Consider the following 26,658-nt stretch of genomic DNA (forward strand, 5'->3'; position numbering starts at 1 on the left):
AAGTGATCTGAACCCATTCTTTCCCCACCATAAACACTAGCCTGTCCCTGCCTGAGTCACTTAATCAGGCTATTTTCTATGCTGTGTTGGCCAGTGCAGTAGCCACTAGCCACGTGTGGCTACTGAGCTCTTGAAGTGTGGTTGGTATGAATGAGAAAATGAATTTTTATTTAATCTTAACTAATTTAAATTTAAAACTGGATGCTTGAAAACTTGGATATGCGAATCTACTCTGCCAATTCTCAGTCTTTGCCGGAGAATTATTGAATTAGAAACTCTGGTCGGGGGCAGCAATCCGGTCCTCAGGTGGAAACGAGGAGAGCAACGGGGCTCCCTTGCTGCAGGCGTGTTCTGAGCTACAGCATTTTTTGGAGGACAATTGGGCAGGAACTATCAAGACTCTAACTGTTCCTTTAAAACCTACAATTACCCTTCTAGGAATGAGTTTTACCCACACAAATCCCCAAAGATGTCCGTTACAGTATTGCTTAGAATGGTTAAAAATTGGAGCCAATCTATATGTCTAAATTAGCCAGGAACTAATTAACGAAAGGATACCCATAAAACTGGATTCTGGGAGACCATTAAAATGAATAAGTTAGATCCTTATGTTACTGACATGTAAAGATGTCCATAACATTAATTAAGGGTTGAAAGGAAGCTTAAAGGCACAACCACTACCATGGTTGTATTTGCGTAGAACTATATAGGTACAGCTTTATATATGTCACAACATTCTCCCAAGGTATATGTCCAAACCTTAACAGTAGTAGGTTCTGGGAAATAGGCACATATACTTCTGTACTGTTTGAATTTCTGTCAGAATTACATTGTTTGTAATATGCTGTAATCACAGTCGAGGAGAAATGACGTTTTAAAAATTCTGATCTGGGCAATTCCCTAGTGGTCCAGTGGTTAGGACTCCATGCTTCCATGCCGAGGGTCCAGGTTCAATCACTGCTTGGGGAACTAAGATTCCACAAGCCGCACAGCACAGCCAAAAATAATAATAAAAATAAAAATTTTAGGGCTTCCCTGGTGGTGCAGTGGTTAAGAATCCGCCTGCCAATGCAGGGGACATGGGTTCGAGCCCCGGTTCAGGAAGATCCCACATGCCGTGGAGCAGCTAAGCCCGTGCACCATGACTAGTGAGCCTGCGCTCTAGAGCCCACGGGTCACAACTACTGAGCCTGCGAGCCACAACTACTGAAGCCCTCACGCCTAGAGCCCGTGCTCCGCAACAAGAGAAGCCACCGCAATCAGAAGCCCGCACACTGCAACGAAGGGTAGCCCCTGCTCACCACAGCTAGAGAAAGCCTGCACGCGGCAACAAAGACCCAACGGCGCCAAAAAAAATAAATAAATAAAATAAATTTAAAGACATTGTTTTAATAAATAAAATTCTGGTTTTGCTGTGAGAGGCACACTGAGCAGGGGGAAGGGGGTGACAGTTCTCAGTCGAGATGACCACACTAACCCAGCTGAGACTCCACAGTTTGGGGTCCTGAATCCTGAGCCCCAAAGAAGCCCTGGAGTCCCTAATACTCTCTTCATCCAGAGGAAGGGGAAACAGCACATATTGGGGGTTACTCACATCTCAAAGTATCCAAAAGTCAGTGACCCAGGGTAGTGTGTGGCCCAGGAAAGGCCTGGGTTTGGGGTCTCACGGACCAAGGTTTGAAACCCACTCCAGGGACTTCCCTGGTGGTCCAGTGGTTAAGACACCATGCTTCCATTGCAGGGGGCATGGATTCAACATGCAGTCAAAAAAAAAGAAACCCACTCCACCCCTTGGCGGTAACCTTGGGCCATTTACTTGACCTCCCAGAGCGTCTGTTTCCTCATCTGTAGGATGAGAGAGGAATTCTTGCTTCACAAGTGTGTGGTGAGGATGAAGTGAGATGATGCACGCCCCCAGCACATATGGGTACTCAACTTGGTCCCCTCGGCCCTCGGGCTTGGCCCTGAGACACCAGTGGCCCAAACCTTCCCTCTCCTCTCCTGGGATTCCTGTACCTGCAGCCCAGGTCTGCCCAGCAGCAGACACAGCGCCCCAGCCGCCTGGCGATGAGGACCCGTGGGATCTGGGGACACGGTGAAGCCAGGGCCACCAGGGCCATCTGGGCAGCAGGGAGAAGGACACACACACACACACACACACACCTCCTGCCTTACCAGACAAAATGCCAGAAAGGGGGCCTCAATCCATTCCCTCAGAGGCCGGGGGTCTCAGCCTCCCACCCAAGCAGGGAGGGCATCTTTCCACAGACAACCCGTACACACACAGCCAAAAATCCTCCAGAGCTGCTAGCCTTCCAGGGGCCCCAGGGAGCTGTCTGGCCCGCCTTCTGCTGCAGGCGCCGCTCCGGGAGCACGGCCGGACGTTCTTCCTGCAGAGCCAGGCTGCGGCCACCCTCCCTCAAGGCCTGAGCTCGCCCCAGGAGGCTCCTCTGGCTCCTCCAGAATGGCTGGGGGCGGGTGGTGGATGGTCGGGGGGGCTTGGTGGCTTTTCTGGGTCAGCAGGAAGCCGAACGATGCCCCAGCAGCCCCCTACAGAGAGCAAAGGGGCAGTGGCACTAAACGGTACATGGCATTGCACGGAGCAGGGCAGTTGGAGAAAATGTCAGACAAAGCCAGCGGGGGGGAGCTTCAGCCAAAGGGGAGCTTTTTGTTATTAAAAGTGTTTATTCGATGCCAGGAAAGCCCCCAGAAAGCACAGCACTGACAGAAGCTCGTGACAAAGCGTGTGGGGAGAAAGGGGCGTGTGTGTGTGTGTGTGTGTGTGTGTGTGTGTGTGAGAGAGAGAGAGAGAGAGAGAGAGAGACACACACACACACAAACATACACAGAGAGAGACACACAGAGACAGGGAGAGAGAGGGAGAAAGATAGGGGTGGTGGGGAGAGACATGCTCCGATTTGTGTTTTGGATGGATTGCTCTAATAGGGCAGAAAAAAGCAGAGCCAGAGAGAACAAAGTCCAGGAGACTAGCTAATAATTCAGGCGCTAATAATTCAGACTCATTCTCTTGCCTTTGTTTAGAAGTCTTACGGTGGCTGGTGGGATGTGGGGTGAGAGAGAAAGAAGGGACACAAGGATGACACCCAGGTGATCCCTGAGAGGGCCTGTCCCCTTCTCCAGCCCATCAACCCTGCTGCTTGCCCGTAGCCAGCGGGGGTACAGGGACAGGGGGTTTCTTGAAAGGTCAGAACATTGTGTCTCCTCCATATTCTCCTCCAACACCCCAACCTGGAGAAGAACTGGCACAGTGGAACAGGGACCAGGCGCTAGAGTCAGGGTCCAGGTTCAAATCCCAACCCTACCCGTGTGATTCTGAGCAAGTTGCTTGACCACTCTGAGCCTCAGTTTCCCCATCTGTAAACCAGGAATAACCAAAGACCCTACCTCACAGAATGCTTGTGAGCATTAAAAACCATCATGTGGGACTTCCCTGGTGGTGCATTGGTTAAGAATCCACCTGCCAATGCAGGGGACATGGGTTCGAGCCCTGGTCCGGGAAGAGCCCACATGCTGCAGAGCAACCAAGCCCGTGAGCCACAACTACTGAGCCTGCGCTCTAGAGCCCACGAGCCACAACTAATGAACCCATGTGCCACAACTACTGAAGCCTGCGTGCCTAGAGCCCGTGTTCCACAACAAGAGAAGCCACCGCAATGAGAAGCCTGTGCACTGCAACGAGGTGTAGCCCACGCTCGCCGCAACTAGAGAAAGCCCGTGTGGAGCAATGAAGACCCAACGCGGCAAAAAAAAAAAAAAAGAAAAAACAATCGTGTATAAAAAATGCATAGTGAAGCACCTAGCACACAGTAAGCACCCACTAAAGGTGAGCTCTTCCTATTGTAACTAGGCAAATGGCAGATAATGTACATAGTTATAAAATTAATATTTGTTATTAAAATCAACCTGAAGACTAATCAAGGAGTAAGTTTGAGGGAATTCCCTGGTGGTCCAGCGGTTAGGACTCGGCACTTTCACTGCCGGGGACCCGGGGTTCAATCCCTGGTCAGGGAACTAAGATCCTGCAAGTTGTGTGGCATGGCCAAAAAAAAAAAAAAAAAGGATGAGTGATTTTTGAGCTTGATTTCACATACAGTGAGTTTGAAATTAGAGAACAGAAGTTCAGAGCAAGATCCCCAGCTCTTTGAACAGGTGGGAAAGAGATTCCCAAAGGTCAGGATGGCTCAAGGTGGTACCAGGGCTGGGCCCGGGCTGCACAGCTTGTCAAGTGAGTGGACTTGGTCAGGCCCAGCAGGTTTCTCAGGGGCCTGCCCTCACAGGCCTCTGAGTTCAGTCGGCAGCTTCTCCCCAAGGGCCAGCTTATACTGTCTTCACAGGCTCAGGCTCCTCCCTGGGGGGACTGGGAGGTGGTCTGTAACGGAGAAGAGCCGGGTCTCTGGAGGCGTTCGTGTGTCCATCAGTGGAGGAGACGAGTCGGGGGTCCCTGGGGAGCACCTCACTCGCCAAAGTCCTCTCCCCTCCCTGGCAAGTCTCCCATCCACCTCGGTCGCTGCCGCAGCCCCGCTGACTCTGGGAAAACCAGGCTGGGAAGCAGTGGAACATTGGATCTAGGGTGACAATGAGATGAAAGAGTAAGAGGGAGACAGAACCACAATGGGGCAGGAAGGGCTCTATATCAGAGTCCGAATATCTCCTTTTCTTACTCCATTAATTGTACACAAACAGTACGGGCTATGTGATTTGTGAGGCCCATTAAAAAAATGAACAATGTGGGTCCCCTTGTTCAAAAACTAAGAATTTCAAGGGAATTCCCTTGTGGTTCAGTGGTTAGGACTCTGGGCTTTCACTGCTGAGGGCCAGGGTTCGATCCCTGGTCGTGGAACTAAGATCCCACAAGCCACGTGGCACAGCCAAAAAAAAAAAAAAAAAAAATTAAGAATTTCAAGACAGTGACAGCAGAACATTAAACAAAGCATGAGGCTCTTCTGAACATGTGACCTTGTGGAACCGCACAGGTGACAACCTGTGAACCTGGCCCTGAGCACAAAACTCTGAGTGCGTGTCCAAGTGTGTGTTTTTCTGGGGAAAGGGCCCTCAACTTCCTTTTTCAACTGTCAAGGTCATGACCTGACAAGGTCAGTGTGACTGAGGTTAAGTGAGGGTCCCTGCTTCTCACCACCACCTCCTTTCTCCACTCGGACAGGCAGGGGCTCCAAGAGTGAGACATACGGACAGACCTTGGGGTAGGGCAGGCCATGGTGGCCCTGGGGACAGAGAGAAGTGGATGCATGAGAGATGGCATTTAGGACTTGCTGATGGACTGGACGTGGGTGGGAGGAAAAGAAAGGCATGACGGATGACTCCCAGGCTCGCGGCTCAAGCAACTAGACCAACCAACGGCAATGCTGTTCATGGAGATGCGGACCAGCTGGCAGAAGATTGGGAGCTGTGTTTTGCTTTGTTGGGTAGCAAAGGGAATTAAGAATCCCATTCTAGCCATGAAAAGGCATGGAGGGGACAGATAATAGAGCTCAGAAGGGAGATTAGAGTGAGATACATTTGGAGTCACTGGCATAGAAACGGCATTTAATCCCACTGGGATGGATGAGGTGTCCTCGCTGTTCAGTGAGGGTAGAGCCCTGATACTTGGGCACATTATTTAACTGCACTGACACTCTGAATTCCCATCTGTAAAATGAAGATAAAAATAGTATCTTCTTCATAGGACTTCCGTAAATGCGCTTGTGAACGTTTAGCACGGGCTCTGGTACCTATTAAACACTCAATGAATATCAGCCATTATTATTAGTTACTATTGTTATCACGTCTTTCTCCTTCCTTTTACAAATATCTCTGGCGCCTCCATCGTGTGTCAGGCATTGCTATGCATGTTTTGGAGACATCAATTATCGAGCACGTCATGGGTAGTAAGTGCTATGGCAAAAGAAAACAGAGCAGAGCCAGAGTGGGGAAAAGATTACAGTGTTAAGGAGGGTGGCTGTCACTGAAAAAGTGACATTTGAGCAGCACCCTTCGAGGTGAGGTATGTGTGGGGAGAAGGGTTCCAGGCAGAGGGAACAGCCAGTGCAAAGACCCTAAGGAGGGTGATCGGAGGTGAGGTCACAGAGATAATGGGTAGGGGGGGCCTTTGTAAAGAAACTCTTCACGGCAGAGGTGACTGGTCCTCTAACGTGGCGAAAACAGGTCTCCCACACAATAAGGCAGAAGGTTCTCTGACATGGCAGAGACAGCAAGATTTCCAACACGGTAGAGGGAGGAGAGCTCCAACATGGCAGCTGCCCCAGGCTTTGGGCAGGCACTGAGGCTCCTGTTTCCAGCCCCCCACCTCTTAGAGGGGCCTCACCTGGCAGAAGAGCCTCACTAGCAGGGCCTCTCCTCCTCTTGGCTATGCAACGTCTTCTGGCAAAACTTGGCGGGGACTTTGCTCCAGGGCTCCCAATCAAAGCAAACATCTGAGTCATTTTCCTCTGAATCTGTGGAGGGACAAGACAAGGCCTCTTCAGTGGTCACATCCTAGCTCCTATTTTCGATGCTAAAGGAGCCCCTGCAGGGCCCAGTCATCCCCTGCAGCCTTATCTGAGGGGGGGCCAAGGCAGAATCATGGCAGATGAGACAGCCCCAAGACCTCAGGAAGACTTTAGGGCCTTGAATGGTGAGCTGGGACCACGAAAGAAGGTTGGCCCATGACACATCCATCTTCTAGAAGAGGAAGGACCCCAGGGGTGAGCAGATGGCCTACCTGTATTGAGCATGGTCCAGGAGGGGTCACCGAGGAGACACAAGCCCACCCACCCACCTGTCCATCCATCCATCCACCAGTTCATTCATTAACAAATGTCTGAGTATATGTGTCCAATGGTTTCCCTTACAGCACTGTTTTATGGTGAAACACACACACGCGCACACACACACTAAAATACCCTGGAAACCATGTGTGTGTCCATCATGAGAGGTCTGGGTGATGAAGTATGGCACACTCACGTGTGGCATGTCATGAGGCTTGCAAAACACCCGCATTAGATCTGTATCTTGTAACTTGCTGGATGTCTATGGTATATTACAAGAAAGTTGCAGAGAAGTATATGGTAGAATCCCTTTTTTAAAAAAAAGAACGCCCCCTTCACCCACCAAAGCCCCCCACCAGGGATCAAACCCAGGCCCTGGCAGTGAAAGCACCGAATCCTAACCACTAGACCACCAGGAAACCCCCTCGGCCTTTTCTTGGTCTGAAATCTGAGGGGCTGTCTTCAACCTCCTCTACTTCTCTGTAACCAGTGAAACAACTTGAGTATACTCAGAAAAACAATAATCTCCCCCTTCTCCCTCTTTTCTTACCTTGCCTTCCCGAGATATGCCGTGTTAGCAAGCTCAGGTACCCATCTAATAACACGTGTAGGTTTTCCTGCCGCTGGGAGGTGGCAGCGCTGGACGCAAAAGCAGGTCCCGGCTCCACAGTCCCATGCGGTTCCATGGGGGCCCTTGTCCAAAGGCAGGGAATTCGGAGGCTTCATCCTCCCTTCCTATGTCAGGCTGGGGATCAGCACTGCCCTCCCTGGCCAGCGTCTCCAGGGCTCAGCTGCCAACCATCTTTTCTTGCCTCTGTACCCATCTCACCAGGCAGCTCCCCCCTCCCCCGCACTTGCTCCAGCCTCCACTTGGAAAAGCGCATTGGCATCCTCACGTCCTCGTGGGCCACGTGGCACTTGCTGCTCAACCTTCTCCCTTCTGGGCTCTGAAACTGCCCTGCTGAGCCAGGCCAGGTGGGGGTGGGGAGGGGGGAATCAGAGCTCCTCTTGACGGCTGTTCATACTGGATTCCAGGCCAGACTGATTCCAATCCAGAGATCCATGGCAGAAGAGAAAACCCCAGGCCAGGGTGTCCCGAGCCCCAGCCCCCCAATCCCTGGCAGGTCCAGACCCTGGGTTTGAGCCAATTCTCAGCACAAAGACAGTACACAGAAATACTGAGATTCCCAAGAAGACGGGGACCCTGAGGAAGGGCTGCTTGCCTCACTTTAAGGACAGTTTCTCTTCAATGCAAAATCAACAAAAGGACCTGTTTCAAACTGCCGTGTGAGATGTCAGTGGGTAAACAGCCTCTCAGGAGAAAGTCTGAGAGCGGGGTCAGACAGGGCAGGTTGTGGATGGCTTAGAGATGGGCCTCCAAGGAGAATGAATTGCTGGAGGAGGGTAGTGCCTTGGACCTCAGGGAAGGTGTCCCACCTTCCAGAAAACCCATCCAAAGCTACGCCTACACTTCCTCCTACCTTGACAAAACCGACACTGCCTGGATTATTTCTCAGCTTCCAAACACCTGCTATGTGCCATGTGTGTACAGGTACCCGGCCCCTGACATGCATCTCTCCACAGCCCCAAAGGGTAGGGACCGTTATTATCTCCATTTTGTAGGTGAGAAAACTGGGGCTCAGAGAGGATTCGCCCCAAGTCCCACAGTTGGTAGGTGTCAGAGCCCAGGTGAGACGCTGGACAGTCGGCACTCTTAAGGGTGTGGCCTTGGACAGGTAACTTCTCTCCAAACCTCAGTTTCCTCACTTGTATGATAAGGATTATTTCACAGGGTTAGTCTGAGGATTAAATGAAATAAGGTACACCAGGTGTTTAGCACAGGCCTAGCACAGTGTTCAAAAAAGCTATTGTTATGAACGATTAAGGGGCAAAGCTGAAACCCGGGCCCACATCCCCTAGACTCTGGAGAAACGGGATTTTATAGCCACTGCAGGCAAGGGCTCTGCCTTCTACCCAACACTGGCCCTCAGGGAGGGCTGCCGTCCACCCTGGTAAACAAACATTTTCTGGAAGCTCTCGCCAGGAACTCGTAACAATTGCACAATTGCCGGCCCCTACATGTGAGATTATGGGGCAAGTTGGGGGTGAACTGCTCAGCTTGTCTGAGCACCATCTGAGCAGAGCTGGCAGCACACTCAGTGCCCTCCCTGCGCAGGTGGTCAAAGGTCATGGGGCTGCTGAGCGGGAGGTGGGAGGTCAAGCAGTCCCCAGGAAGAGGCCCCTAGGTGATGGGAGTGCCGGGGGAGACGGGACACCTGAGGAGCAGAGTGTCATTCCTGCCACGTGGCCAGGCCGTCCCCCGTCCCCACCGGCCCACCGCTCCCAGCCTCCCTCAGGCCTGCTTCGCCCTGCCTCCCACTCCTCTGGGTGGCATGCTGAGTTCAGGACAGGTGTCGGTCAGCTTCTGTGATCCTGTGTCCCACAGAAACCCAGATCCTCCCTGATGTGCGGTCTGGGCATGAAACTGTGTGAATGGTCTCTGGGCACCTGCCTGCTAAATGCTGAAGGCTGCTGTACCCATCAAGCTGGTTGCTGACTGCAAAAGCACAGGGCTGAGGGCCGAGAGGGGCTGAAAGCCAGCCCACGCTCTGCTCACCAAGCCTTGTGCCCTGGCTGCATTCACAGGAAGGGACGTCTTTTACTAATTCATCTGCCCAGAGGGGCCACCTCTTTCTGATTTGTACCAAAGACCTTATGTGCTAGCTGTGGGCCTGAAGGGACACCTTTTTGTATGTGTATTTATTTATTTATTATAAAGATTCAATTCCTTCTAAATTAATGATTGGTCACAAAAACAGAAAGCATTTACTGCCATGCTGAAACATACATTTTACATTTGACACCATATTTCACACAAAAATTATAGTTCCACTATTCTGTATATATATATATAGAGTTTACATACACATTTTGATAATAATAGCTTCTATTACCGGTGGTACATGACTACTGCTTCTTCAGAAATAATATGAATTTTGTATACACGATAACCAATTCCAAGTACATTTCTGCTCCAAGTTTATTTTACCACAAATATATTTATATTATAGCGCAAAAGTAATAAACCGTTTTATCTTCTATCTAGAATATCTTAACTAAATTCGCAATCACATTCACAATACTTTCATATGTACCAAAGACCTTATATGCTAGCAGTGGCCCCTGAAGGGCCAGATGTGCACACGTACACATTGTTTTCCAAACTCAGGATTCACTCTGGGACTCCAGGTTAAGAAACGGTAGACTACCAAGTCCATGCTTTCCCGGAGCCAGCAGGAAACCCCTCTGCCTGAAGGACGCCCCTCTCTCGGCAGTTGTGTGGGGACTCCCAGCATATCCCACGCCCTGCCCAGCCTCCAGGATTAGGGCCCGGGCCTGGGCAGCTCACCTTGGCTGAGTAAGAAGTATAGCCAGACGATCAGCAAGAACAACAGCAAAGCCACGGGCAGACAGAGCCAGAACACCAGGAAAGAAAACGTCAGCTCGTTCACCAGCGGCACCAGAGGGTACTTCATGGTGCGTGTGTGGCTAGGCCAGGCTGGCCTGGGCTGGGCCGGCAGGGCTGCCCTGGGGACCTGGCGGGCCGGGCCACGCTCCGCTCTCAGCCCAACTGTGACTGAACGGGTGACGTAATAAGGAAACCACAAGGTCCTTCAGGCAGCTGAAGAGAGAGCTGTTTTGGACGAGTGGGAAGAAACTGGGGACAGTGGGACAGTTTGACTGAGAACAAAAGCTCAGGCTTCCTGGCCTGGGTTTGAATCCTTGTAAGATGCTGTGGGTTCACGTGACACCTCCCCGACCCTCCTGTAGAACAGAAATAATCCTTACCTCGCCAAGCTGCTAAAAGTTAGTAAAGTGGATACAAATTGCCCCCGGGTGGGTGTTCATATATCTGAGGTCACATATTCCTTCTGGAGCCAGCAAGGCCCTCAGTAAATGACTGTTATTTAATCTGGAAGCTTCTGCATCTCTCCTTATTAGGGTTTTCAGTGAAGAGCTTCTAAGACTTGAACCTTGTTCCTTTATCTCCCAAATCGGCAAGACACCCCCAAATGCTGAGCTTCTCTCTCCCCCTCGCCTCTGTCATTCTTTCATTATGGAGTAGTCAGTAAATCTCCGCGTCAGGTCCCACGACAGGAAGAAGGCGCTGGACCTCCCAGGGCCTGACAGCCCCTAAGCTGGAGAGACACTCTGGCCAGGCTGGGAGCCTGGTGGGTGCGGGAAGTCCACACGAAGAGCAGCTGCTGCTTATGGAGGGGAGGAAGGCGGAAGCGTGGTATTCTCCAACTGGCCCACCTGCCTCAGCCACTGCCAGCAGAGGGGCGGAGGGGGCTGGACGGTACTTATGAGACATGCCGATTGGCGTGCTCACCCTGCTCTGCTGAGTCAGAACCTCCAGGGGGTGAGGCTCGGACGCCACACGTCAATGGGCAACCAGTCTGAGGCCGACTTGATTTTCAGACCACGGCATCTCATGGAGCATAGGTTGGAAAGTCAGGCAGACCCAGTTCCAGGCTGGGGGAGCCGCCGTAGGAAGTGGGTGGTAGACCTAGGGGAGACATGCAGTGGAAGGACCCCCTTAGAGGAAGACACTGGCCCAGGGAGAAGGGTAAGAGGGGTCCAGCCACAGTAAAAATGGGGGCGGGGACAGCTGGGGTTTGGAGGGCCAGTGTGTTTAAAGGGAGTCTTAGCCCAGCTGTGGAATGACCCAAGTCCCCAGCAGAGGAGGGTCAGGGCAGATGGTATTAGAATGTGCACCCATGAAACACGGTAGCCTGGCAAGCTGTACCGCTCGGGGCCCGGGGGCCAAGACCAAGAGCTGGGCGGTCTGGGTTGGGGTGATTTCTTGGCACTGTTTTTTGTTTGTTCGTTTTTGGCTGTGCCCGTCGTAATTGTGGCACGCAGGATCTTTAGTTGCAGCATGCGAACTCTTCGTTGTGGCATGCAGGATCCAGTTCCCTGACCAGGGATCGAACCGGAGCCCCATGCATTGGGAGCACGGAGTCTTAGCCACTGGACCACCAGGGAGGTCCCTTGGCACTGGGTTCTGAAGGGGCGGGGGTCAGAAAGAGCTGAGCAGCACAGTTGAGAAAGGCTTGAACACACATACCCTTGCCAGACCCCAAAACAGGGCCACCGTGCAGTCAGCCCAGGGCTAAGCTCCCCCGGCCACCAGAACCCAGCAGCAGGTCCTGTGGTGAGGAGGCAAGCAGGTGTGGACACACACCTGAGGGGAGGCAACTCGCAGCCCTGGCTTCCAGTTGCACTTTGGGGGGCCACGCATTGTCACGTGGAGTCAGTGCCAGGCTGGAGGGGTGGCTCTTGGCAGAGTCATGCACCACAGCTGTTTGCTCAAGTGGTACCACCCGCCCCCCCCCACCCGCCACGTGTGACCTAGGCATTAGGTGTTAATCTGGCCCCATGGAACCTTCTGCAGCCAAGACCCTACTCAAAGGGCCAGTGGGCAGCGGGAGGACCTCCCCCTGCATCTCTGCTTTCCTGACTGGCCAGCCCTGGCAGAGCTCAGATCTTCTGCAGGCAGGGAGCTCAGCTGGCATTTCTGTGTTCCCAGGACACAGAGAGCCAGCCAGCCGCTCAGCAACTGCTAGCCTCTGTAAGGTGGGCCTCTGTTGGCAGGGCTTTAGTTACACAAGCTCCTTCCAGCATAGAAGGCCAAATAATTTTCTTTTTAAATTTATCAAATTTTGAGTATTTCATGATACTCTACAAAACCAGGGTGAAAACCTACTGATCTAAATTATGAAGAACACCCATGCCAGAATCAAACCAAAAGCACACATGACATTTTTAGATAAGAATCTCCTTAAAATTTAATTGACTAAATGTATTACATTCAATATTCCATGGGTTTCTTCTGGACAAAGGGGCTGCATAAATACAAACAAGCCTCTGGGCCTTCTTCCCTAACTGACGAAGAGGAAACACAGGAGGCGAGGGTACACAGGACACCTTCATATTTACATTTCGCCTTTACTTTACAGTTCAGTGCCAGAAATATTTACAGAAAATACAATAAGAAAAAGATCATGTCTTGGCAACATACCAAAATTCATACAAATTGTGTATATGATTTCAAGCAAATAATGATACTGCTTATTTTTTAGCCACAACTGCCAAGCCCTTCAGAGGAGAAAGATGTTCTTGGTCACTGCAAGAGACAAGGACTTGGGAAACTTGGTTTGCTTCAACAAATATTTATTGGGCGCCTACTGTATGCAAGGCACTGTGGAATCCCAAATTATACCTTTCCCTCACCATTAAAAAAAGAAAAGCATCTGAAAAACATGAGTTGATACTCCGAGAAAAACACTATACAGTACATGGCTTCTTTAGCTACTGAGAACCCACAGTTTGATTCCACATTGAACGGGTGGATTACCTCCAATCTCTCCATCTCGGGAAAAGAGGCTGTCATGGAAATCCCTAAAACAGACCACGTAACGCAACTTACCATTTCATGTAAACATATAAATCAATTCTTTTTAGAAGATATAACCTGAAGGGGTTTAAAAATGCTGAATGGAGAACTACCAGCAGGAGTGTCAAATTACCTCCGATACATTTTTACCATCTACATGTCTTTGAGCAAGGCTGACTCCCACTTTCTTTGGGTAAAATTCTACCTTCCAATATAAATAAATACTCTTGAAGACACTGCTTCTCTAAAAATCACTCTGCAGAGTCTGACAAATGCTTCCTCAGTGTATGCAGGAAGTAACCATTCATGAAGCCCTCACACACAAAACCTGTAGGAACTGACATTACTGGCCAAAGATGTAGGTATTTTATTTTTATAAATGAGTCCAGAGGAGAATGGGTGGCCTCAGGGGACCTGAAGACCTGGAAGTGGAGGACAGCATGCATGCATGTGTGTATATATTGCCAGGACGGGAGGCAGTCAAACCACCATGTAACTATCCAGGTCAAAGGGCCAACGGACAGGAGGGGGTCTTAGGAGGAAGCACTGACAAAAAGAGAGCCGGCTGAACAGGAAAAGGCAAAAGCCCTCCTCTGTCCTCAATGCTCCCAATCAGAGAGGGGGAGAGAGCCCCTACCCCCCAAATGTGAGAAGGGACTACGAGGGGCTACCTGCCTCTGTCCCCTGGGTAATGCTTTCCTTGTCAACAAATGCCACACTCATCCACACCCTGGTGCACCTGTCACATGCAGCAACTAAACTGTTTTAAGCCAAAGACCGAAGTGGTCCTGGCTTCCCCCCAAAGGTTCTGAACCTATGTTAGCAAATTTATCAAGTGGACTACTAAAGATTATTATTAGAGACTAAATATGCTCCTCCGGCATTACTGTACTCAAAGTGACTTTTACAAAGGCAGTTGAGAGAATTTAGTGACCATGAACTCAAACCCACAATAGTGAAAGGTCCAAGGGTCCCCACCACACTCCCTTTTTAGGTAGATGTGATTTTGAGCAGAAGGAGTCGGCACCTGACGAGGTATGTGTGCCCCATACTCCGTCTGTGCTGTGCACACTGGGGTTTCACGTCTCTGGGAGCAGCACAGTCCTAAATCCATCCCTCCTTCCCTGGGAGCCCACAAAGTCTTCCAGATCATAAATGCATTCAACATGGTTGTTCACTGACTTATCAAAGCCATTAGAATTACAAAGAGTTGTCAGAAATTAGAGCAAACTGAAGCATCAGGAAGGCCACCCCAACACACACACCACCGTACATTTTGCTGACAGCAGAACTATGCCAAAGGTAAAAGTGTTATCTGAAGAGTCACACTGAAGAGGTACACCTGCATCAGTTATTTTTAACCTCTGGAATGTTATAAGTTGCACGTTAATTTATAGGCTTCTTTGTCCACATCCATCAGAACAAGTGCTCATTTTTTCCCATGAAATGTCAATCTGGAATTTCCATGAAAGTTGTTAAACCTCACTTTACACCTGCTGAGCTACTAAAACATTTTTAGGGTAGAACGCGCTAATCATACAACCCCCTCCCCCATGCTACCATCTGGAAACATCAATTTATTGCCCAGATTAAAAAGAAAATCAATTACTGAATAATATTATACCCTGAATGGAAACTGGAGTCATAGAAGGAGGAGGTTACCTTTACCTGAGCTTAAAACAAACACGAAGAAAAAGGTACGGCAAACTTAAAACCAAGAGCTGCTATGCCGTTTCTTGCTCATAGATATCAACATGTACTTCTGGAATAGAAATATCTGCACAGGGAATTAGGTCCTATACTATTCCCCACCCTCTAATTAAACTACCAAAACATCAAACCAAACAGACCGTTGTAGGCCTGACCTACAGAATCTACTGACATTAGAGTTCAAGTGGGAAATCACCCCTTATACAACTGTGATCACTCCTCTTTGGACTTTTAAATGTCACTTATTTTCTTAACATAAAATAACCTTAATAAAGAAGAAAGTACATAAGAATAGGAGAAATGAGCAGTGTATACTCTAGCACTGTAACAGGAATCCTTGTAAGGATGTTCTGGGTCTGGCCACCTCAAAACATTTATCCCTGGCAGAAAAGTAGCAGCGAGGTAACAGAAGTATTTCAAAAACCCGGGCAGGGATTTGTTGTGCCTTCAGCCGGCAAAGTCCAGAAAATATGACAACAGCCATTTCCAAAAGCAGCCACCCAAGGAGGTGGTCACTAATGTTTGTCAATTATGATGAAATCTAGTAGCTCTCTGGGAGAGATCTGAATTAGTAGCGTTGAGAGGCTATTTCCTGAACCCCAAATTAGAATCCTTCATAAACTACTGCAGTTTCCTGCTTGGTCCTGAAATGAGACAATGGATGAAACCAAATAATGTTTAACCTTTGCTGTGAATTTATATTTCTTAATATTTAACCAAGAAATTACCAAGGAATTACAAATGGTTAACCTGTCATAATGTCACGGAGCTAGACAATAATGGAGAGAGTGGAGGCATCACAGCTGTCTTCTAACTTAACTCCACAAACTCCATTTGTATCCTCATTAAAGGACTGGGCCATGCTTCCATTTTAGATCTGTTCCTGGGCTGCCCAGAAACTGAGGCCTTCAGACAGACCTTTGCAGTGATGAGAGTAACTTTCTGAAGTGTGGAGAAAAACTATGAAATATTTTAATCTCAGACTTCTTATCTGAGCAAAAAACACTTAAGTTCTTTTCCGTCAGTTTGACATTTGGATGAGAGCTGGATGACAAATGGACCTACGAGTGAGCAGAAAGTTGAGGTTTCCTTCCTTCTCCTCCATGCTATCAACACGAGTCTTTAAATGTCCTGGAAGATTCTGAGACAGATTTACTTTTGAACACAACCTCCTAAAAAGTGAGGTATAAAACTATCTTCAACTTCTAATTTGCAAATTTGAAACTACCAATGCACATGTTTAACTGAGATGCATAAAAGCCTTTCTCCTCAAAAGGCTTATATTTAACTAAAATTGTCACTTTTAAAAGAAAGTTTATGGCTAAAACGTATATCATCATTACCAGCAGGAATATGATTGTGTCTGGGAGCCCATTTCACTAAAAAGCCGAAAAGTCTTCTCTCAGATGGGTTTATAATGTGTCTCTTCTATTCTGGTGATTAAACAGTAAGCTCTTGGGGAGTGATTTGTTTTATTGTTACAGTGATCACCTATCAAATTGTTTTGCTTTGATATTATAGCTCCAAACTAGAGTTCAATAGTCCTAGACAGACAGTGGTCTAAGAACTACAGTTCTTGAGTCCAACCTCCTGAAAAAGTGAAGTATAAAACTCTGGCTCCAACTGCTTGTTCCGGTACTTGTTGACAATGTCGGTGATCTTCTGTTTCCGGCGGACATGTGGTGGACTGTAGGAGTCACTTTCCAGTCTCTTTCTTCTACAAATGTTAATTACAGTCTGCCTCACCAGAAAACCTTGAAAACAGAGGATTTTAGTCAGCTAGATGAACTATCAGTATTCAAGTGAACTATTCTCTGCAAACTCAAACTACTTCATTCCATTTGCAAAACTCCTTGTCCCCAGAGAGACAGAGCTCTACTAAGATAAAACTGTCAGAAGAAACACACGATGACATGGAAAAACAAAATCAAAATCTAGCCTGACAACCCATTTCCTGCCCTGGAGTGTAAACAACTATGCTCGTTTTCCAGTACTGGAAGTTTGTGAATTACAGCTGTGCTCCTACTTAGCAGATTAAGCACACTTCAAAACAGAGCCAAACATGCTTCCTTTTAACAAGAGCCACAGGATTTTCCACATGTGGGACCTACTAAGTAATATCATCATTTCCTTATTTATGCTTCTTTTTGGTTCATGAAAATGTTAAATAAAAAAAAAAAATAGAAAACTCAATGGGACTTCCCTGGTGGCGCAGTGGTTAAGAATCCGCCTGCCAATGCAGGGGACACGAGTTTGATCCCTGGTCCGGGAAGATCCCACATGCCGCGGAGCAACTAAGCCGGTGCGCCACAACTACTGAGCCTGTGCTCTAGAGCCCGTGAGCCACAACTACTGAGGCCGTGTGCCACAACTACTGAAGCCCACGAGCCTATAGCCTGTGCTCCGCAACAAGAGAAGCTACCGCAGTGAGAAGCCCACTCACCACAATGAAGAGTGGTCCCTGCTTGCTGCAACTAGAGAAAGCCCACGCACAGCCACGAAGACCCAACACAGCCAAAAATAAATAAACAAATAAATAAATTTATTTAAAAAAAAAGAAATGAAAAGAAAATTCAATCCTTCAGCCACATATGAAGCTTACCGAGTGCTCGCCTACTGACAATCATCCCATCCACAAGAGGGATGACCATGTTAAATTTTCCAGTGGCTCCTTGAATTTTAATCCGGAATAATCCAGTGTTTAAAGGGTGGATGAAGATGACAGGAACTTCTTTTTCAAGAGCAGTAGATCTTAAGAAAAGAAAAAACTCTTTTTACCCCAGATATTCAAGAGCTGAAGTCCCCCATGTATAATATAAGAATACCAAGGGGACTTACTGCCAGGCAGTATTTGAGAAGAGACAAGTGATCAGTCTGCTCAGAATCTTCTTTCTGGGAGCCCACGGTGAAGCTCCCCACACCAACACCTGACCCTAATTACCCATGAATGGGGTTGGTCTTTTGAAGCTGACCAAAAAAGGGGCTAAAAATTGTGCTTAGAAAATCACTGGGGACACGGGGTGGAAGGAAAGGCCAGAAAAATGTATGGTGGGGAACCATCAATAGCAACCAGCCATTTTTTTACTTTTACTTAGTTCCTCCCTCCTGTAGGGAACAACAGTGGGGCTGGCCAGAGGGCAGGGAATTCCACCACAGTCAATGCTGGCACCTCAGAGCAGAAGTGGAAATACAGTTTAGGCTCACTATGGGAATCCCTGATATGATATTTTTTTTAGGGGCTGGGGAAAGAGGTCGGGAGGACCTTAGTCTGGGTCAGTTGCAACTGTCCTCCTCAGCAGAGGTGATAAATGGCTGAATCTTAGCACAGTCAAAGCCCTCAAAGCCTCTGAACAGGTAACACAGCTGCCAAGGTCAGCAACCGTACTTTTAGAAGACTGAATTACACATCATGTGTCAGGGCTATGCCAATGCATCTAGAGGTACCCATGTTACTCTTCGATGCTATATGCCAGGGTTTTGGTTTGCTTTTGTTTTGCAACACAATGAGCTTTCTTTCTAAAGTGATTTTGGCCAAAGGGACAGTGAGTCAATTTTTTAAGACATTTAATAAAAATCAATCCTATACTAATTCTGTCCCCAAGACAAATTCTAAACTTTGCTAAATTACTAGTAAAACACAAATTTTACAGTCCAATCATATTAGAACTTTTGACCTAAAAAGATTAAAACAACAACAAACAGTACAAGACACTTAAAAGTTCTCTTCCAAACTAGTTCTAGAAAAGTACCCCTCATGAAATCTATCCTAGTCTCTTCAGCAAGTCAGTGTCATGGACGAAAAAAAGAAAAAACAGGACTGTTCTGTATTGAGAGACTGAAAGAATTAACACCAGATGGATGAAATGGATGCTGGTTTAAACAAACCAGCTATAAAGACTATTTTAGGGAAAATGGAGAAATTTGAATGTGAGCTGGCTACTAGATGAAATTAAGGAATTGCTACTAACTTTATTACTGTAATAATGTTATCTTTATCTATTTGAAAAGTGTTCTTAATCTTCAGAGGTGCATATTTAGAATGTTAGAAAATCTGTAATTTGCTTTAAAATACTTTAGCATAAAAAACATGGGGACTTCCCTGGCAGTCCAGTGGTTAAGACTCTGTGCTTCCACTGCAGGGAGCACAGGTTCCGATCCCTGGTCGGGGAACTGTGAATAAGATCCCGCATGCCACGCAGTGAGGCCAAAAAAACCCGAAAGCAAACATGGAAGTTTTAAGAATGACTTGCCCTATTCTAGAAATTTAATATGATAATGTTAAAATAAACCACCTTTACTGACTTTGTTTCTACAACAGTAATCTAAATTCACCTTACGTGCAATACAAACCAGATCATGGAAACAGAAGGAACTTACTCAAAGTTAAAATATCAAGTTTAGCTTGATATAAATTATTTGTTTAAACCAAAGACAAGCAAGCAAAAAGCTCTGAAACAATAAAGCCTGCACAGATACATTCTTATTATTCTTAGAATCATATTATTCTGTTTTTATCCTTTTTGTGCATGAAAAGCTAAAATAAAAATCTTAGTATTATAATAAAGTTAGTATTATGTTTTACTTAGAAATATTTTTCCATTAAATAGCTCCTATGTGATGAGGACATTTTAACTGCTATCTATCCAGAATGTTTTGACCAATTTAATTCCATTATTTCTATCTAATATTGCTACTCTATTATCAGCCTTCATTAATACTTAACTGCCTCCACTTCTCCGTCTTTCTTTTTTGCCTCAGATAAATTTAAACAGCAATTAATTATGCTACTTAAAAATCCTTGCTAATTTGATCACCTTGTGCATTAATCTACAAACTTCTCTCTTTGATTCTTCTCCCCTAATTACGTTTACTTCTTACTGCCTTCATCCCTTTTGTTTCATTAAAGTCCTTATCTCTTAATGAAACTGCAATCAACATACTGTAAACAATAGGTTTCTCTATGCTTAAACACAATGCTGACAAACTTCAAGCAAGTATAGAGCGTACCTCAGAGAAGTGCTACTATTTGCAGTAGTCTCCACACCAGTACTGATTTCTGTCATCAGGTCTGAGAGGGGAAAGTTTTCTGGAAGAAAATCATAGCATTACAATTAATATCTCCCTCCTAGGAAACCTATTTTCCTAATCTCTTCACATAGCGGGCAACATATATATGGACTGTGCTATCCTAAAATATATAATCCTAACTATTCTTCACAAATTAAAAAAAAAATTCTCCCTTAAGACGTATTTTAGATAAGTTCATCTAAAGCAGAGAGTTTTTACAGAACATAATCTATAGTCTTAGAGGGCTTGGAAATAGCTTTAGAAGTTCTGGAAAGCAACTTTCACACTTTCTTATAAACTCTGAGCTGGATGAGATTCTAGGATACATACACATTTCTAATGTTCTTAATGCAGCTTACATAAAAATCATGAGAAACATATCCATAGCACAATCCCTAAGGACAAATTAATCTTTACACTAAAATAAGACAGTAGGGTCTGTGGAAAGAGGGTGAGGGAGGTGTTCCCCCTTCTCCTTTCCAGAGGTTCTGGGGTAACTGGGGGCTACATGCAGTGGGACCAAGTGGTCACAAACCAGTAACTGTCATGCCAAGAAGAGCTAAAGGCTTTTTGTAACCATGAGTCTCATCAAATCTTCACAACTATGAAATAAGTGCTGGATCACTCATTTAACACATGAGTGACCTAAGGCTTAATGAAATCCAGGCTTGCTAAACTCCAGTTCCAGCTCTTGGCCACCATATAGGGCCTATGCTGCCACTCCCTTTAGACATTTAACAAGTCATCGTCATCCTATTATAATCTTATTAATGGACAAAGTCCTTACACAGTACCTATATCATCATAACGTTCCACCCAGACTACAGAAACTCTTGTCTCAGGTCCAAGGGGAGGCACAGGGCGCCCCTGAGGCAGCTTCTTCATTCTGGAACTGGGACTGAGCTATATGAGGCAGAGAAAAGCAGAAGAGGGGAAGAAAAAGAAACAAACAAATAAAAAACACTGGCTTAATAAAACTACAACCATACATTCATCAAGCTACCCAGTGAAATAAGGATCACGTCATGGGAAGTCACTTCTGGAAAAAAGTATAAAATACATTTGCAAAAAAGCCCTTCTTTGGTTCCTCTGTTTATCAAGTCTCAAACTAGAACAAGGAAATGAAGGTCTAGAAACTTCAAATGAAAAAAAGATAAGGAACAGTAAACAATTATAGTTATAAAAATAAAATTTGATGCAATGCCTTAATGAGTGCTTAAAAAGGATCTGAGTCTATCTCTATGGTCAGAAAGCAGGACGATTTTTCCATCATAGCAACATCACTGATTTGCCTGGGGATCCTTTCAGTGTTGAATTCTTGTCAACAGCTTTTCCTGTATCTACTGATATGATTTTTCTTTCCTTAAGTTTGTTAGTAGTCTGCAAAGTATGTGGTAAATGAAAACATGGTGCTTTAAGAGTTGTCATTCTTTGGATTTTAAGAAATAACCAAGCTTTATGCGATTTATTTCTTTTTCTTATTTCCCTGCATAAAACCTCTACTATCTTGTGAATAGAGGGAGTGAGAGCAAACATCCTTGACTCCATTTGGGGGGAAAGCTTTCAGAATAATGTGTAAGTATAATGTTAGCTGCAGGTTTCTAGCAGAGTTCTGTTTCAGGTTGAGGAAGTTCCCTTCTAATCGTAACCACGTTGGCATTCAGAAAATGAGTAGCAATCCCTGACCATTAGATCTGACTAAAATTCTGCATTACCTGACTTGTTCTTCTCCAAACTGTATTCTGTAAAACCTTTTTAAAGGTAGCAACTCATGATTTTCAAAATCAGTCTACTTCAGAGAGTTTTATACAAGTTAACTTTTTTTCCCAAATCAATTTTAAAGGTGAACCTCTCCCATATTCTTTTAAGCAAATACTTACGTTAAAAATCATTTTAAGTGTAGAAAGAGCCAAATTAAACTCCTTTACAATGGAAGAAGGGCTTCAGAAAAGTTTACACTACACTTCTTTTGTCTTTTTTACTATTTGTTCTAAATCAATTTTCTTACACCTGTAAACTGATCCTGTAGTCTTGTTATCACTTACTCAGTCACTTTCCAGTAAGGATTAAGGATTAATCCTTAAGGATTAAGACATAACATGAGGGGAGAGGATTAAGGATTAAGACATAACATGAGGGGAGAACACAGATAAGACATAACATCTGATAAGGTAAGAAAAAAGGATAAAAGTAAAATGCTGTCTTCTTGTAGTAGCTGCTGTGTTGCCTCACTCAGTGCATTTATTCAAACACTGGGCGATTCTTCAAAATGCTGTCATCTGTATGTTGTCAGACTTAAGTTGAATTTTGCATGATTAATGCTATGAAATGTATAGTAACTGTTGTACCTTTAGTGGATATTTTAGGGACCAAATAAAAACCTAGGCTTGAGACGGAATGGATGAAAGAACCGAGCACGGAACTGAAATGGCTAAATCAAGGAAAACAACAAAGGCTGAATTAGAATTAAATATTTGTTGCAAGCTGAAAAAAAGAAAAGCATAAGAATTTGATTAAAAAAATTAAGATACTAATGAATCAGTACTGCTATAATTACTCTCTGGGTTAAAGTTAAAAGCTTTTCAGGTGTGATTCTATAATTACTTCCATTTCACTACAAATTTTTGGAGGTTTATCAACAAAGTGACTTACCCTCTGTGAGGAATTAAGATTGTCTGTGTGATTAGGGAAAAGCTCAAGCGTCAGGGATGGCTGTTTCAGAATTCCTGGCATAAGATCCATATTTGAATCACTGTCTTGGTCTGAGATGTTACTTTCCAATGAATCAGCTATAGCGTAAAGAAAAAAAATAATTATAATACCTACTACTTCCTTAGAGCAAACGTGTTTATTAAACTAGTTATGCTAACAGTCCAACCTAAGTCACTTAAGCAAAGCATTGCTTCTAGAGCAAGGGTTGGCAAAGTTTTTCTGCAAAGGATCAGGTAATAAATATCTCAGGCTTTGCTGGCTATACAGGTCTCTACTGCATATTCTTCTTTGTAGTTTATTTACAACACTTTAAAAATGTAAATACCATTCTTAGTGTTCTGAATTTTGCCTGTGTGCCATAATTTGCTGGCTCTGGCTCTACTGAGTTGGTGCAAACAGGCTGGGCCAGAGACACCAGGCAGGGACTCAGTTCATAGAGGACAGATGGGGCCTGGCTTCTGGAATTCAGGTGGTAGATCACAGCCTTGACATGAAGGCAAACAGCTGCTAAGACACTGACCTAGAACATGGAAGGCCCCTCCTGCCACGGACACAACTGGTCCCAGAGTAAGAGACAGAGAGGGGCCTAGAGTGCAAAATTAAGGGTCCAAATACAAAGGTGAGGAGGCTGCCTAGGTAGGCTAGGGTACACAAAAAGTCATTAGCCTAGAGATGAGATCATCAAAGTGTGATGTGCAGCATCCTATCCTATGGATGGTCTCAATAAAGAAGCTGAAGTTTTCCACCTACTGCTTGGTCAGGCACAAAGAAATGAGTTTAATTTGCAAGAAGCAAAGGTTCTAGGCAAAATAAGACTAAGAATTCAGACTGAGAAGTAATGATCACTCCTGATCCTTGAGAAGAACAGGCTTAATCACCACCTTTTCTAGGCTGAAGTTTCTCCTCCTCAGTGTTAGAAGATCAGCCAGATGCCATCATGAGGGCCTTCCAACTGCAGGATTCTCTGGGGTTCCATATAAAGGCTCTCACATGGAAACAGGGAAGCAGGTGAGAGCTTACTCATAATTAGAGAAAGAAATGAATAAACTGGAAAATAGGGCTTCTATGTATTAATCAGATGAAAAAAAGTTAAAAAATGGGCCAAAGTGGATCTCCTTTATTTAAAAATTATTATTAGAGGGCCAGTCTTCTTGTTTTTAACTACTTTCCTTTAGTTAAGAGGGGATAACATCCTGTACCTCTGCATAATCTAAAAGCTATCATCATGCCTTTGAAGCTGAAGAATGTCTTAGATGACTTCAGAATCTCCCCCAATGCAATATTACTGCACAAACCAGTGAATACAAAAATAGTTCCATACAAAAACTGCTCTTACTTAAGGACTCCACAGAAGAAGGAACCACAAAAGCTATTTCTGTAAGGGCATCAGCATAATACAGCACCTTCTTCTGTCCGTTGAAAATGCTAGCCCCAGCATCTTCAGAGGAAATCACTTCATCTAGGAATGAGAAACACTATATTACTGCTCTAAAAAGTGGGGAAAACCAATATCATCCTGCTTCCTGAAATTTTAACTAGTTAATAAAGTGATAATAAATAGAAGGTACATTTTCGACATGAACCAATTAATGTATAAGAAGAATAAACCATAAATGTTCATTAAATGTCTTTACACTAACTTTATTTTTTAAATTAGAAGTTGTATTTTTAAAAAATTTATTTTATTTATTCATTTTTGGCTGCATTGGGTCTTTGTTGCTGCGTGCGGGCTTCCTCTAGTTGCAGCGAGCGGGGGCTACTCTTCGTTGCAGTGCATGGGCTTCTCATTGTGGTGGCTTCCCTTTGTTGTGGAGCACGGGCTCTAGGCATACGGGCTTCAGTACTTGTGGCACACAGGCTCAGTAGTTGTGGCGTGCAGGCTCTAGAGTGCAGGCTCAGTAGTTGTGGTGCACATACACTAACTTTAAATCATAAAATCTTAATTTCATACTTTCTGAAACTACTCTAAACCAGACCACTTCTGATTAGCAGGACCTTTAGCTCATCTGTATAAGGCGGATTTAGGCAACAGTCTTTTTGGAAGAGGTAACAGTAATCAAAGGGAGAAGACTACCACAGTCCCTCTGAAGGGAAGGGGGACAGATGTCTGCGTGTGTGTACTCTTGCTTTCAAGGCATTTCCTGTCCCTGGTCTCTCTCTACTGCTCCTCAGCTTTGCTTCTGTTCCACTTTCCCCAGTGATCAGTGATATAATATGAAAGTGTACAGGCTGTTTAGTAATAGTATCTGCTCTAAGCCAGCAAGATTGAATTAACAAAAGTAACACTCCTGAGAGCTAGTATAGTTTTCAATTAAAATGGACACAATGCCCTGCCAGTAATACATAAAAGATCAACAACCTGACAAAAAACTGGGAAGAGGAAATAAACAAGTAGTTCTCAGGTAAGAAATAAAAATATGAGAAGATGCTGAAACTTAATCATAATTAAAAATAGAAAATTCCTCACCTAACAGACTGGAAGACACCTAAATTGGTGAGGATGTGGCAAACAGGAAGTTTAGACCAGAGGTTAGCAAACATTTTCTGCAAAGGATCAGATAGTAAATAAGGCTTTGCATGCCATATGGTCTCTGCCACGACTACTTAAGTCTGCCGTTGTAGCATGAAAGCAGTCAGATAATACATAAAGAAGTGTGGCTGAGATCCAAAAAAACTTTATTTACAAAAACAGGCATGGGCTGTAGTTGCTGACTCCCGGTTTAGATGCTGGGCAAGCACTTGTGTCTACTGCAGTACACACTGTGGTTACTGCCCCAACATCCACTCCACCCTCCCCTCCTCTACCTTGTTTGTTTCTATCAGGATCATTCCATCTCTCTTGCCACAGCGACAGGCTCAGGGTGGTCCAATCACTGCGTATCTCAGGATTTGGGGAGAAGGGAGGTTCTGAGACTCAGCTAATCTCTCCTCTTCAGACTAGCGTGGTATGTGAATGTAAAGCCTAGAACTGCCTTATTTGCACTATGAGGAAAGCCAGGCTGGGACAAAGCCAATACATGGAAAACAGAGCTAAAGAAAAACTGCAGAGAAATAGAACAGGACTGCTGATCAAATGGCAACAAAAAATGTACACTAATCTCTGGAATTTTCAGTTATATGAGGCAATAAATGACCTTCAAACTCTAAGCCAATTTGGGTTGGGTTTTCTGTTACCTGCAACCTTAAGCATCCAACTGATACATTTATACATTTATCAAACTAAAAAATGTGCAAATCCTTTATCAATTCTACTTATGAGAACTTAGTCTATAAATACACTCAAGCACATATTAAAGGTTATGTGGCAATTAAAATTAGAGCATATCCTCAAATACTTTGATTCAACCTTGGTTGAAAGTAGAAAAAATTACAAGTCACAAGTCACAATGATATTCAATGGGAAACCTTGAGAGAGTATAATCTTGCTGACAGAAAAACTTTGCTAATTCAAAGCACTGGACACAGGCATTACCCACTTGAGAGAGGTATTATAAACTTTCCAGTGATTTCAAGATTTCAAGAGCTCCCAGAACAAAAAGCACTAGCCAGGTGGTGCAAAGGCCTTAAGTTTAAACTTATACTTGCTCTGGTACTTGTTATCCTGATTACAGCTCCTCACGAGGATTTGCAGAGATGGGCATGAATCTCTCAGAGACAGTCAGCTGTTTACTACAAAGATTTTTATATAATATCCCAAGAATGTAACTTAAATGACAGCCACAAAGTCTAAAAAACACATCTGTTAATAGAAAACTATATTTATTAGACAAAATACACTTGTTAGGAAACTGTACTGTTTGCTATAATCTAAATTTATTATAATATTGTTATAGAAAATGGAATTTGTTCACTCACACTACAAAAAAAGGAACTTATTAACCTTGTGATAATTATGCCATTAATTTTATATTAATTAACTCTGTC

The 26,658-nt window shown here is 45.1% G+C and overlaps 2 protein-coding genes across 8 annotated transcripts in view; both read right to left on the reverse strand.

Annotated features, from left to right (window-relative positions):
• Positions 1–10,343, reverse strand: part of LOC132505980 (adipogenin) — a 28,705-nt gene extending 18,362 nt beyond the window's left edge. The window contains exons 1-3 of one of the 3 annotated variants that reach the window (XM_060124331.1): positions 10,195–10,343; positions 6,344–6,473; positions 4,372–4,586 (exon numbers count right to left, since the gene is read on the reverse strand). In XM_060124331.1, coding sequence (XP_059980314.1) covers positions 6,361–6,473; positions 10,195–10,321 — 240 coding nt within the window. In that variant the 5' untranslated portion in view covers positions 10,322–10,343 and the 3' untranslated portion in view covers positions 4,372–4,586; positions 6,344–6,360. Of the gene's footprint in view, positions 1–4,371; positions 4,587–6,343; positions 6,474–10,194 lie in introns of those variants that run through there. The other 2 variants (XM_060124332.1, XM_060124330.1) reach the window with 2 other exon arrangements.
• A 2,268-nt stretch (positions 10,344–12,611) lies between these two features.
• Positions 12,612–26,658, reverse strand: part of RALGAPB (Ral GTPase activating protein non-catalytic subunit beta) — a 100,468-nt gene continuing 86,421 nt past the window's right edge. For all 5 annotated transcript variants that reach the window (XM_060124419.1, XM_060124418.1, XM_060124417.1 and 2 more), the window contains 6 exons: positions 24,071–24,193; positions 22,675–22,811; positions 20,817–20,925; positions 19,963–20,041; positions 17,558–17,706; positions 12,612–16,709 (listed from right to left, as the gene is read on the reverse strand). In XM_060124419.1, the coding sequence (XP_059980402.1) occupies positions 16,516–16,709; positions 17,558–17,706; positions 19,963–20,041; positions 20,817–20,925; positions 22,675–22,811; positions 24,071–24,193 (791 nt within the window). In that variant the 3' untranslated portion in view covers positions 12,612–16,515. The remainder of the gene's footprint in view (positions 16,710–17,557; positions 17,707–19,962; positions 20,042–20,816; positions 20,926–22,674; positions 22,812–24,070; positions 24,194–26,658) is intronic.

The sequence above is a fragment of the Lagenorhynchus albirostris genome, chromosome 15, assembly GCF_949774975.1.
Source record: "Lagenorhynchus albirostris chromosome 15, mLagAlb1.1, whole genome shotgun sequence".
Classification (NCBI taxonomy): Eukaryota; Metazoa; Chordata; class Mammalia; order Artiodactyla; family Delphinidae; genus Lagenorhynchus; species Lagenorhynchus albirostris.